This window comes from Eriocheir sinensis, chromosome 57 (genome assembly GCF_024679095.1).
Source record: "Eriocheir sinensis breed Jianghai 21 chromosome 57, ASM2467909v1, whole genome shotgun sequence".
In the NCBI taxonomy this organism is placed as follows: domain Eukaryota; kingdom Metazoa; phylum Arthropoda; class Malacostraca; order Decapoda; family Varunidae; genus Eriocheir; species Eriocheir sinensis.
In genome coordinates this window covers 2,113,433-2,124,798 of record NC_066565.1, presented here as the reverse complement: position 1 = coordinate 2,124,798, position 11,366 = coordinate 2,113,433, and the positions used below count along the sequence as shown (strand labels likewise).

General features: G+C 48.5%; 1 protein-coding gene across 42 annotated transcripts in view; it reads right to left on the bottom strand.

Annotated features, from left to right (window-relative positions):
- Nucleotides 1-11,366, bottom strand: part of LOC126984507 (uncharacterized) — a 65,755-nt gene that overhangs the window by 7,662 nt on the left and 46,727 nt on the right. For 13 of the 42 annotated variants that reach the window (XR_007736851.1, XR_007736874.1, XR_007736882.1 and 10 more), the window contains 2 exons: nucleotides 9,708-10,293; nucleotides 9,411-9,608 (listed from right to left, as the gene is read on the bottom strand). Coding sequence is in view for 5 of the 42 variants with exons in the window: in XM_050838233.1 (XP_050694190.1) it covers nucleotides 9,133-9,313; nucleotides 9,411-9,608; nucleotides 9,708-10,004 (676 nt within the window). In the remaining 37 variants the exon portion in view is untranslated. Of the gene's footprint in view, nucleotides 1-7,743; nucleotides 10,294-11,366 lie in introns of those variants that run through there. The other 29 variants (XR_007736850.1, XM_050838230.1, XM_050838229.1 and 26 more) reach the window with 24 other exon arrangements.

Genomic DNA, 11,366 nt, shown 5'->3' with positions numbered 1-11,366 from the left:
ATGACTGGCTGGTGAACGTCTGTGTAAGTCTGTTAATACCTGCTGATTGTGTGAAGGACAGGTGAGGCGGACAGACGCGAGGATGAGCATTATGCAGCATGACTGTACCTGCCACACACACACACACACACACACACACACACACACACACACACACACACACACACACAGGGTTGCCGCGGCCACCACAGTCTGGCGTCCGGCCCAACACAAACTCCCTCCTCCCTCCGGCTAACAATAGATTACTGAGCTGTGTAAACTTGACAAAAATGGACTTGGGCGTCCTAAAACCTGAGACAACGCTAATGAACGAGCCAATAATGTCCGGCACTCATAGTAACAACGGGAATGACACCTGTGAGTCAACAAGTTTAAAACAGTCACCCCCCCCCCGCCGCGGTGCTGCGTACAGGCTACCGTGAGGACGACAACGCCTTGGGTGGAATACACTGATCACAAGGTCCGGGGCCCCGGCGCTGCGGCCCCGGCTACGTACGTACGCACACACGTCACTAAGGCAACTGTGCCAAGGCATCTACTGTAAGGCTGTGAGTGACACTAAGCTAAGAGGCACTGCTCCTGGAGGGCTCGGTTGTTGTCTTCACCAGCAGTGCTGCGACCCCGCCCCGCCCCGCCCCGCCCTGCCCAGCGCTGCGGCGGGCTACCCACGCCCTGTGCTGGGCCCCCACACTGCACAGCGCCAGGAACACTGCTGTGTCTTGTACCGCCAGCACCGTGGTGTTGTGGTGCACCACCACCACTGCTGCCACTGTGCTGTGCTGTGGCAGGCGGTGGTGCTGTGCCGTGTGTGTGCTGTGGTGCTGGGGTGGTGTGGTGGTGGTGGTGCTGGGGCAGCAGCACCCTGGCTGCCAGCCCCCCACACACCACCACACCACACACCGCCACACAGCCGCCCCGGCAGTGTCCCCGGCGCTGCGCCACGCCCCCCCGCGGTGGCGGGCAGCACTGCCGTGTCCCAGGATCATCGTCATCATCGTGTCGTCGCCGCGCGGGCTGCTGCTCCTGGTCCTGACAATGGCTTTGTCCTGGACTGATGATAACCTACGTTAATAATATTCTCTCTTCAACAAAAAACACTAATAGAGGTTGAAATCTATAGAAATATTCACTAAATATGAAAAACCTTTGGATATATTACAATGGAGTTTGGCTGGTCCCACCGAGGTCACTAGCTTAATAACGTGAAGGTCTAGACTCTAGGCTAGTCACCACTGTACAGTAACCTTACACACCCCTCTGAGCAAAGGCTGGTTTGTTGCGTGCTGCTTGCCGCCGCACCCAACGGCGCCGCTAACATTACGTCACCAGTGATACTCCCACTGTCTTCCCTTGCCACCACCCGGGCAGACCTGACCAGGGCCAGGGCTGGCAGGCAAGACTGTGGTCCAGGCTGTGGCAAAGACAGCAGCCCAGACTTTACTCTGACTGCAGCCCAAACCCTTGCCAGGACTGATGCCAAGACTGATTTTGACAAGTTAAATTTACAGTCAAAACTGCGGCCAAGACAACACTGTGTCAGGCCTGCGGTCCAGCCCCGGCCAGGGCCGCGTCCGGCCTCATGGCAGCGGCCGCAGACAATTTTACTCACACTTGACTACCAAACAACAGCGACCTGAGTCATGCAAAGATTACGGTTGTCAAGAAAGGAGAACGAGACATTTTGTGACGCGCACACTGACGCACAAAGACGCACATGTTTGGTTGTGGCGTAAAACTCGCAATAAAAAAGTAAACCTTAAACTTAAAAGATAAATCTATGTATTAACAATGACAAAAAGAAACATATGGCTTTTGCCTGAAGGTGGCTGAGCAGCAAGCATGTCACACGGCTGTGGAGAACACTCTTAAGATAGGAGGCATTAGTAGACTTATTCCAATGTATGTTTAGCCCTACGCGTACATTAATAACCTTCATTAGACAGTACAGATTAACAAGGCGCCAGACATGCCAACCCTCGGAGCTGCTTGACTTTCTCGTAGAATTTTGGTTTGAAAGTAAAACATTTCTTGCGTCAGCCATCACAGCCGACCCCATACTACAGGACCCCTCGCCGCACCCCTCCCTGCCAGCCCCAGCCACACCAGACACGCACCACACCACACCCCACCCATGCCTCTGCTCTCAGGGACACCAGCCACACCCCTTCCTTAGGCCACACCAGACACATCCCTGCCTCAGCCACACGGAACCACACACCAGACACTCTCCTACCTACAACCCCTTACACACACCCACACACCCACCCTTCCTGCTGGCCAGTGCTGAAGGCCAGGGCAGCTCAACACATCCCTTTCTGGCAGCATCCCCACACCTCCCCTCTCCCTGGCAGTGGCCCGTGACCCTGGTGCTGCGTGGGTCTGGCAGACAGTGGTGGCGTGGTGCCCACACCCAGCGCCCGTCAGGCTGGCATGTCTGACTAACAGGTGACAACTTAGAATACAGACGCCGCGGCGGCCTGGCCCAGCCCTGGTGTGTCGCCGCGGCTGGCAGCACAACACCACCAGGCCGCCGGGCCGGCCAGCGCGGCGCGTCGCGTCCCTCCACCCTGTGACATGCGCCGGGCCGCCCCTCCACCACGCCCTATACTAAACCATAGACTTCTTCCTTACAGGATACAAAATAAAATATAGCATCATCCTATATAACAAAAATACTTGGCACTGAAATAATAATGGCAACTTGGTAACTTATGGCAACACTATAAAACAACAAACAGCTGGCCGCGTCGCCGCCACCGGGGCGCACACGCACGCACACGTACACACACACCAGGCAGGCACTGTGGCACTGCAGGGCCACCACGGGACAGTGTGGCCGGCACACCAGCGGTGCACTGCAGGCACACACAGTGACTCTTCCTTTGGCACCCGGAGGGCCCCGGGCTGGTCAGTTTGGGGCCCGGTGGTGGCCGTGGTGGTGGTGGTGGTGGCAGTGGTGCCCCGCGTGGTGGTGGCGGCGCCTGGAGGTGTGGTGGGGCTGAGGGCCCTCCAGGTGTCCCCGCCGTGGGGCGCCAACACTCAGCGTGGCGTTGGCCTCGCAAATAAACATTGAACTGAACATTTCTCTCCAGAATGACCTGACCAAAGCAGCCGCTAGGCACTGCTTGAGCATGGCCCAGTGTGTGGCACACCGGCCAGGCCTGGCCGCCAGACTCCCTGTGGGAGGCACTGCAGTGCAGCGAGTGCCTGGCCGTGGCACACAGTGACCAGCGTCACCTTGCCATGGGTGCGCCACCCTCCCAACACTCCCTCCCTGCCTCCACGGCTACATAGACTTTGGATAAAACTTTCTCTGGATAAAGTGTTCCTCTGAAGAAAGGTTCTCAACACACTACCATCAAGTCTACACAGCAACACACGTCCACTGAGGTGCGGTGTGCCTGGTGCGCGCTAACACTACCATATATTGCATAAATATAATCTCTGATAAAAAATCTGCATATCCTTCCCACACGCCCCGCCCCGCCCCGCCCCGCCCCACACACCGGGTGTGCTCCACACTCGCCCCAGTCCATCCAGCCCCGGCGCCCCGAGGCCTGTGCCACCCTGGCTGCCCCGGCCACCAGGCTGGCCAGCAGGGGTGGTGGGGGCACCCAGGCTACCACCGCCACCCCTGCTGCCAGCCTGGAGTGCCGGGGGCCGAGGGCCACAGCCTCCGCCGGGGCCAGGAGCCCCTTGGTTGTTGTTGTTGTTGTTGTTGTTGTTCTTGTTGTTGTTGTGGTATAGTGCACGGCGAGTGGCGCCCAAATGAGGTAATATTCTGAAACAAACTCCCCGCCCGGAACACTCACAAATATAACAATAAATATGGTACATAAATGTCTGTGTGTAACAACAGGCCGACAGTAATTTCTCTCTAAAATAACTTATCTGGATATAATAATAATAATAATAAAACTATAAAACAACCCTTACAAAGTAGCTATTAAAGATGTAACTCTGGCTCAACACTTACAACCTACCAAACACTGGAATGTCCTATTAAAGCAAGGGAGGTTAACATGTCCTGTATCAACGTAACGTAGTATTAGTCGTGAGTAACATAACAATAATAATAATAATAATAATATATAGAATAATAAATTCATTTATATAGAAGCTCTAGAGTGGAATGCAATAAAACATGCATCACAAAGCCATCATTCTGCTACAATAGTACACTAAAATAATACTCAAACATTTGATCCTGACGGAAAGTCTCAAAACGTGTATCTGGCAACGCGCCTCCCAGGCAGGGAAAGGATCTGTACATGGCCACAAATTTGTACATCGGGAACTGTATGACCCAACTCGGTGATGTGTGTCTGATATGTGTCAAGCCGTAACACATCCAGCAGGGGCGGGCGGGCGGACCTGGCACGCCGGCGCATGTGAGCTCAAGGAAATACTTCACATCAAATATGGCACACCAAAAATATATCGCAGGACAGGAGAAGTACGCACGAACGAACATTTTGCTTTACAAGAACACAAAGGGTTATTATCCCTATTATTATCATCGGCATAACATTACACTATTATATTATTGGCAATAGAAGAGGAATGGTAACTAGACGCTGCGTGACACAAAGGGTGAATGCCCAACACACTGTGGCTGCCTGGCCCGAGGTAACGACACACCCGCACACACCCGACACACCCTCCCTGAAGCACCCCGCCTCAACGCAGCAGCTCCCCACACCCCTACACCAACGCTGCCAAACTGTCGTACGCTGAACATTGGATTCATCATTTTTAGGCTCCAAGACGGTCGTAACCACACAAACAACGATAGGAAATTAAAGTTAGCGTAAAAACTGTTAAATATCGATGGGCTTCGTTCTTTTTTGCAAGAGCCATCGGTCGGAAACTACACAAAATCCAATGCGCTGAGTACGATAGTTGGCAACGCTGCCCTACACCCCAACACCCCCACATGCACACACCCACCCACGCCTGTTTGATTACATTGGTGCTGTGGGGCGGCGTGGGGCGAGGGGGGGCGGGGGGCTGCACGGGAGGGGCGGGCGCACAAACACACACACGTACGCAAGGGAACGGTTGACGCCCACACCCCCGCCGGCGCGACGTATATATAAACATAATCCTGAGTAAAGTGAGTGACCAGTATTGTCCTGTGGTGAGGGATGCGGACTAGGATAGGAGGGGGGGGGGGGGGGTGATGATAGGGGGGGAGGAGGACGGAAGAAGGAAGAGGAGGAGGAGGAGGAGGAAGGAAGAGACATATCAAATCCTATTCTATATTTTGTGTGACCAAAGAGTGATGAAAAAGAGGAGGATGAAGAAGAGAATGGAGGAGGAAGAGAAGAAGAAGAAGAGGAGGAGGAGGAGGAGGAGGAGGAGGAAGAGAAAAAGGGGAATAGGAGAAAGGCGAGAGAGAAAGAGAGAGAAGGGAAGAAAAGACAGAATTAGAGAAACAAAAAATGCGCATAAAGGAAGGAAACAGGAGAGATAGAAGATAGGGAGGAAGAGGAACCTGATAAATAGAAGGAATAAGCAAGAAATAAAGAAAAGGAGAACAAGGAAAAAAGAAGATAGGAAAGGAAAGAATGAGAGAGAGAGAGAGAGAGAGAGAGAGAGAGAGAGAGAGAGAGAGAGAGAGAGAGAGAGAGAGAGAGAGAGAGAGTAGGAAATAAAAGGAGAAGGGAGGAATAGGAAGGATAGAGAAGGGAGAGAAAGGAAGGAAATAAGGAAGAGAAGAAGATAAGTTAGATAAAAATGAGGAAATGAAAGAAAGAGAAGGAAGGAAGGAAGGAAGGAAGGAAGGAAGAAGGAAGGAAGGAAGGAAGGAAGGAAGGAAGGAAGGAAGGGAAACAGAACAAGAAGAGAAGGGAGAGAAAGAAAGAAAGTAGAAGGGAAGGGAAAAAAGAGAGAGAGAGAAAGAAGGAAGGAAAGGAAGAGAAAAAGGATAGAGAGAAAATAAGATAAAAGGAAAGGGAAAAAAAGAGAAAGGAAGGAAGGAAAGGAAGAGAAAAAGGAGGAGGAGAAAGGAAGAAAGTAGAAGGGAAGGGAAAAAGAGAGAAAGGAAGGAAAGGAAGAGGAGAGAAAAAGCAATAAAGGAGAGACACAGGGCAGAAAACACAAGAGGTAAACAAGAGAGTATAGACGACTGGAACTGTGAATAAACGACATGAACTTATGAAAACGTAAACAAAGAAAAAAACAAATGAATGTCGAAATGGATGGTGGTTTGAGGCAGTTATATTATGCTTTTGTTTTTGTTGTTGATGTTGTTTTCATGCGACGTGGGTGTTGTTGTTGTCATTTGTTGTTGTTGTTGACGCGTAGGACAGTGAGTGAAATGCCACGTAAAAATCGCGACAAAAAAGCGAAAATTGGCGTCATTATAAAAATTTCTGAGCCCCTGATGATGAAGGTGGATTTTGTACATTGAAATAACCCCCCCCTCCCCACACACACACACACACGCACACACACACTCAAGGTATCTATGAACGAACGCTGTCTCTCGCGACGGTGGACAAAATCAAACATGGAAACACGCAATTGTACTTTAGTTAACTGGTTGAGGCTGCAGACAAACGCGAGAGTGATTTGTGGGTGCGTTTGACCGCCTTACTGTGTGCTTGGTGAACGACTATAAACTACGGACGCTGGATTGGCCCCTCAGCACCACACACGGACGAACGGACACACGGGGTGGGTTGATGTGGGATAGATTTTACGGAGTGCCGAGATGGGTTGTCGGAATGTTCAAAACGCGGATATATTTTTTATTTCTTCCTTCTCCGTCTTTTCTTCCTCTTCCTCCTCCTCCTCCTCCTCCTCCTTCTTCTTCTTCCTTTCCCTTTCCTCCTCCTCCTCTTCCTTCTTCCTTTCCCTCTTCTTCTCCTTCCTTCCTCATTCTCCTCCTCCTCTTCCTTCATCCTTTCCCTCTTCTCCTTCCTTCCTTCCTTCCTCCTCCTCCTCCTTCTTCCTTTCCCTCTCCTTCTCCTTCCTTCCTCCTCCTCCTCCTTTTCCTTCTTCCTTTCCCTCTTCTTCTCCTTCCTTCCTCTTTCTCCTCCTTTTCCTTCTTCCTTTCCCTTTCCTTCTCTTCCTTCCTCCTCCTTCTTCCTTTCCCTCTCCTTCTCTTCCTTCCTCCTCCTCCTCCTCCTCTTCCTTCATCCTTTCCCTCTTCTCCTTCCTTCCTTCCTCCTCCTCCTCCTCCTCCTTCATCCATTCCCTCTCTCTCTTCCTCTTCCTCCTCCTTCTTCCTTTCCCTCTTCTTCCCCTTCCTTCCTCCTTCTCTCCCTCTTTGTCTTCTACTCGCGGATGAATGACGAAATTGGCTCATCGCGTTTCCATAATTTTTTAAACACGAAACTCGAGTGAATAACCGTGTGAATAATTGAATAACAGTGAACGCATATGTCCCCACCATGCAATTAACGGTGAATCAATCAATAACGAAATGAATAAGGAGGGAAATGTACTCGTGGTTGAATGACAAGACTGACAGAGCGGTATTTTACAGTTTTCTTATACACTGAAGTCGAGTGAATAACCAACCCAGTGAATGACAGAAAATGCATAAGGGTCGTTCAACGTTGCCAGGTTATCGTACTCGGAGGACAGTATTTACCCGTTTCTGAAGCCTAACTATTGCCAAGAAAAAGTTGGAAAGTTTGGTTTAGTCGGCGCAACATCTGTGGTCATATGCCGGAGAGAGACAGAAGGGGAAGGAATTATAGAAGGTTAGGAAGGAAGGAAGGATAGAATTTAAAGGTTCAGTCACTTATGTTATGACAGCTCAGTCGGTAAAGCGGAGATTGACTAACAGAAAAGTTGGAAAGTTTGGTTTAGTCGGCGCAACATCTGTGGTCATATGCCGGAGAGAGACAGAAGGGGAAGGAATTATAGGAGAAGGGAACAGACCCCAGGAGACGGGACACAACCCCCAATTAATACCTGGTACCCATTCACTGCTGGGTGGACAGGGGCGTAGGGTATCGGAAAAGCCACCCAAATCTTTCCACTCCGCCTGGGAATCGAACCCGGGCTCTCTCGGTTGTGAGCTGAGTGTGCTAACCACTGCACCACTGAGCCCCCTAATATTGCCAAGAAACACCAGGATCTAACTCTTTTGACGATAACTATAAATGGGTTTCGTTATTTGAACCCAGAAGACAGATTTGGGGTAGGAAGTCGGGAAATAGGAAGTCGGGAAATACAAGCGGCTGAGTACGACGTTGGGGTCATTGTTTACTATATGAAGCGTCGACATGGCCACCAACTCCACCCTCTATTTCCTACCTACGGCGTTGTACTGGGGGCGGTATGATATGGCACGTACGTAAATAAATAGACCGATAACTATGTCACGGCGGCGGAACAAATAATATCGTGAAGCGTCTGGCGTGTTCCGTGAATGAACGAGTTTGATAACAGATATACTGGCACTGAAATTAATCTTCCCGAAAAAACAGGAATTGAAGTGAGGTATTGGTATGGTACCGTGGACGTGTGAACGGAACACACACACACACACACACACACACACGCACACACACACAGAGAGAACATAGTAAAAAATAAAGGAAGGGAAGATGCTTGAGACATAAAAACAGGAATTGAAGTGAGGTATTGGTATGGTACCGTGGACGTGTGAACGGAACACACACACACACACACACACACACACATACACACACACACACACAGAGAGAACATAGTAAAAAATAAAGGAAGGGAAGATGCTTGAGACATAAAAAAATATAGCTTCCCGCAAAGAAATATAGAGGTTTGGAACTGACTAAGTGAGGATGTAGTATCGGCACGGAATGTGCAAAGCTTTAAGGAAAAGTTGGATAAATGCAGATATGGAGACGGGACCATATGAGCGTAAGCCCAGGCCCTGGAAAACTACAACTAGGTAAATACAACTAGCTAAATACAGGCTGCCTACTAGCCGAAATCACTGCATCTCAACTCTAAATTCTAACACACGACAGCCCGTAGCCTAACTATGGTCCATATCCACCAGCTGTTTGAGGTCTGAAACGCTTGGTCCTCGTATGCCCTTGTGGGTGAAGGAATGATGCCTGACAACCACACCTCCGGATGACGTAAAATATAGAAAGTCGAATATATATGGTACAGTTCCGGATGAGTTTAACCCCTTGACGCGGATTTCCTACCAGAAGACCTCACCAAGCTACAGAAATGGAACAAAAAGTGGCTGCTACAATTCAATGAAGAAAAATGTAAAGTCCTGCACCTTGGGAGGGGATATCCAGCACACCAATACCACATGGGAAACACTCCACTATCCATCACAGAGGCAGAGAAAGACCTGGGAGTGTGTTACCAGGCTACCAGTGAAGGGATATCCAGCATGCCAATACCACATGGGAAACACTCCACTATCCACCACAGAGGTAGAGAAAGACCTGGGAGTGTATGTTACCAGGCTACCAGTGAAGGGATATCCAACATGCCAATACCACATGGGAAACACTCCACTATCCACCACAGAGGTAGAGAAAGACCTGGGAGTGTATGTTACCAGGCTACCAGTGAAGGGATATCCAGCACACCAATACCACATGGGAAACACTCCACTATCCACCACAGAGGTAGAGAAAGACCTGGGAGTGTATGTTACCAGGCTACCAGTGAAGGGATATCCAGCATGCCAATACCACATGGGAAACACTCCACTATCCACCACAGAGGTAGAGGAAGACCTGGGAGTGTATGTTACCAGGCTACCAGTGAAGGGATATCCAGCACACCAATACCACATGGGAAACACTCCACTATCCACCACAGAGGCAGAGAAAGACCTGGGAGTGTATGTTACCAGGCTACCAGTGAAGGGATATCCAGCACACCAATACGACATGGGAAACACTCCACTATCCACCACAGAGGTAGAGAAAGACCTGGGAGTGTATGTTACCAGGCTACCAGTGAAGGGATATCCAGCATACCAATACCACATGGGAAACACTCCACTATCCACCACAGAGGTAGAGAAAGACCTGGGAGTGTATGTTACCAGGCTACCAGTGAAGGCGAAATCCCTGACAATCGCAGCGGACGGGTTAACATAGAAAACTCATAAAGTAAAACAAAGAAAACTAATAACAGGGGTTTAAATAGCGCACCCCTTGACAAGATAAACAGAGGAAACGGAAGATAGGAGTTTCAATGCCACAATTCAGGATCGAGAGAAATACAGACTGTCGAAGATGGAGGTATCAATGCCCAATGCCACACTAACGGATGAGGAAAATACAGAACCGAGACATATAGGATTGAATGATATACCTACGAATGAGAATATTGTAAGTTTAAGATGATGTTTAAATGACGCGTCTGGATAAGGGAAAAGATCGAATTGTTGAGATAGAGGTACGGGAGAGTGAGTGGCGTAGACTTTGAAAAGCCGCCAGCCTCAACCATGGAGAAGTTAAGTATAGGAAAAGGAAAAAAATATTGAAGGGAAAAATATCAATGCAAATAGTACTTGAAATGAGCAACTAAAATGAGAAATTACACAGAGGAAAAGGAAAAAATGATTGAAAGGAAAAAATATCAATGTAAAAACTTCTTAAAATGAGAAATTACATATAGGAAAAGGAAAAAACTATTGAAAGGAAAAAATATCAACGGAAAACTTCTTAAAATGAGAAATTACACAGAGGAAAAGGAAAAAACTATTGAAAGGAAAAAATATCAACGGAAAACTTCTTAAAATGAGAAATTACATATAGGAAAAGGAAAAATCTATTGAAAGGGAAAAATATCAATGTAAAAACTTCTTAAAATGAGAAATTACATATAGGAAAAGGAAAAATCTATTGAAAGGGAAAAATCTCAACAGAAAAACTTCTTAAAATGAGAAATTACATATAGGAAAAGGAAAAAATGATTGAAAAGGAAAAAATCTCAACGCAAAAACTTCTAAAAACGAGAAATTACTTAAGAGGATAACTTTTTAAACTCTCAATAGGAAAAACTCAAAAAACGCGACAGTCTTTAAAGGGCCAACTCTATACGGTGAAGCTGAGATGACGTGAATGAGTATAACATGTTTGGTGTGTTGTTGGGTATTAAGCAAAACCATCCACTCCTATACCATCCTAGGCTGTGGGTGAATAGAACGGCCGCAATTAAGTTCCACAACTCTCCCATATTTTAGATCGTCCGTGAGTTCAGCGGCTAACATAACAGCCCCAATCTATTTCCACAGCTTTCTACCATATTTTAGATCGTCCGTGAGTTCAGCGGCTAACACAACAGCCCCAATCTATTTCCACAGCTCTCTACCATATTTTAGATCGTCCATGAGTTCAGCGGCTAACATAACAGCCCCAATCTATTTTCACAGCTCTCTACCA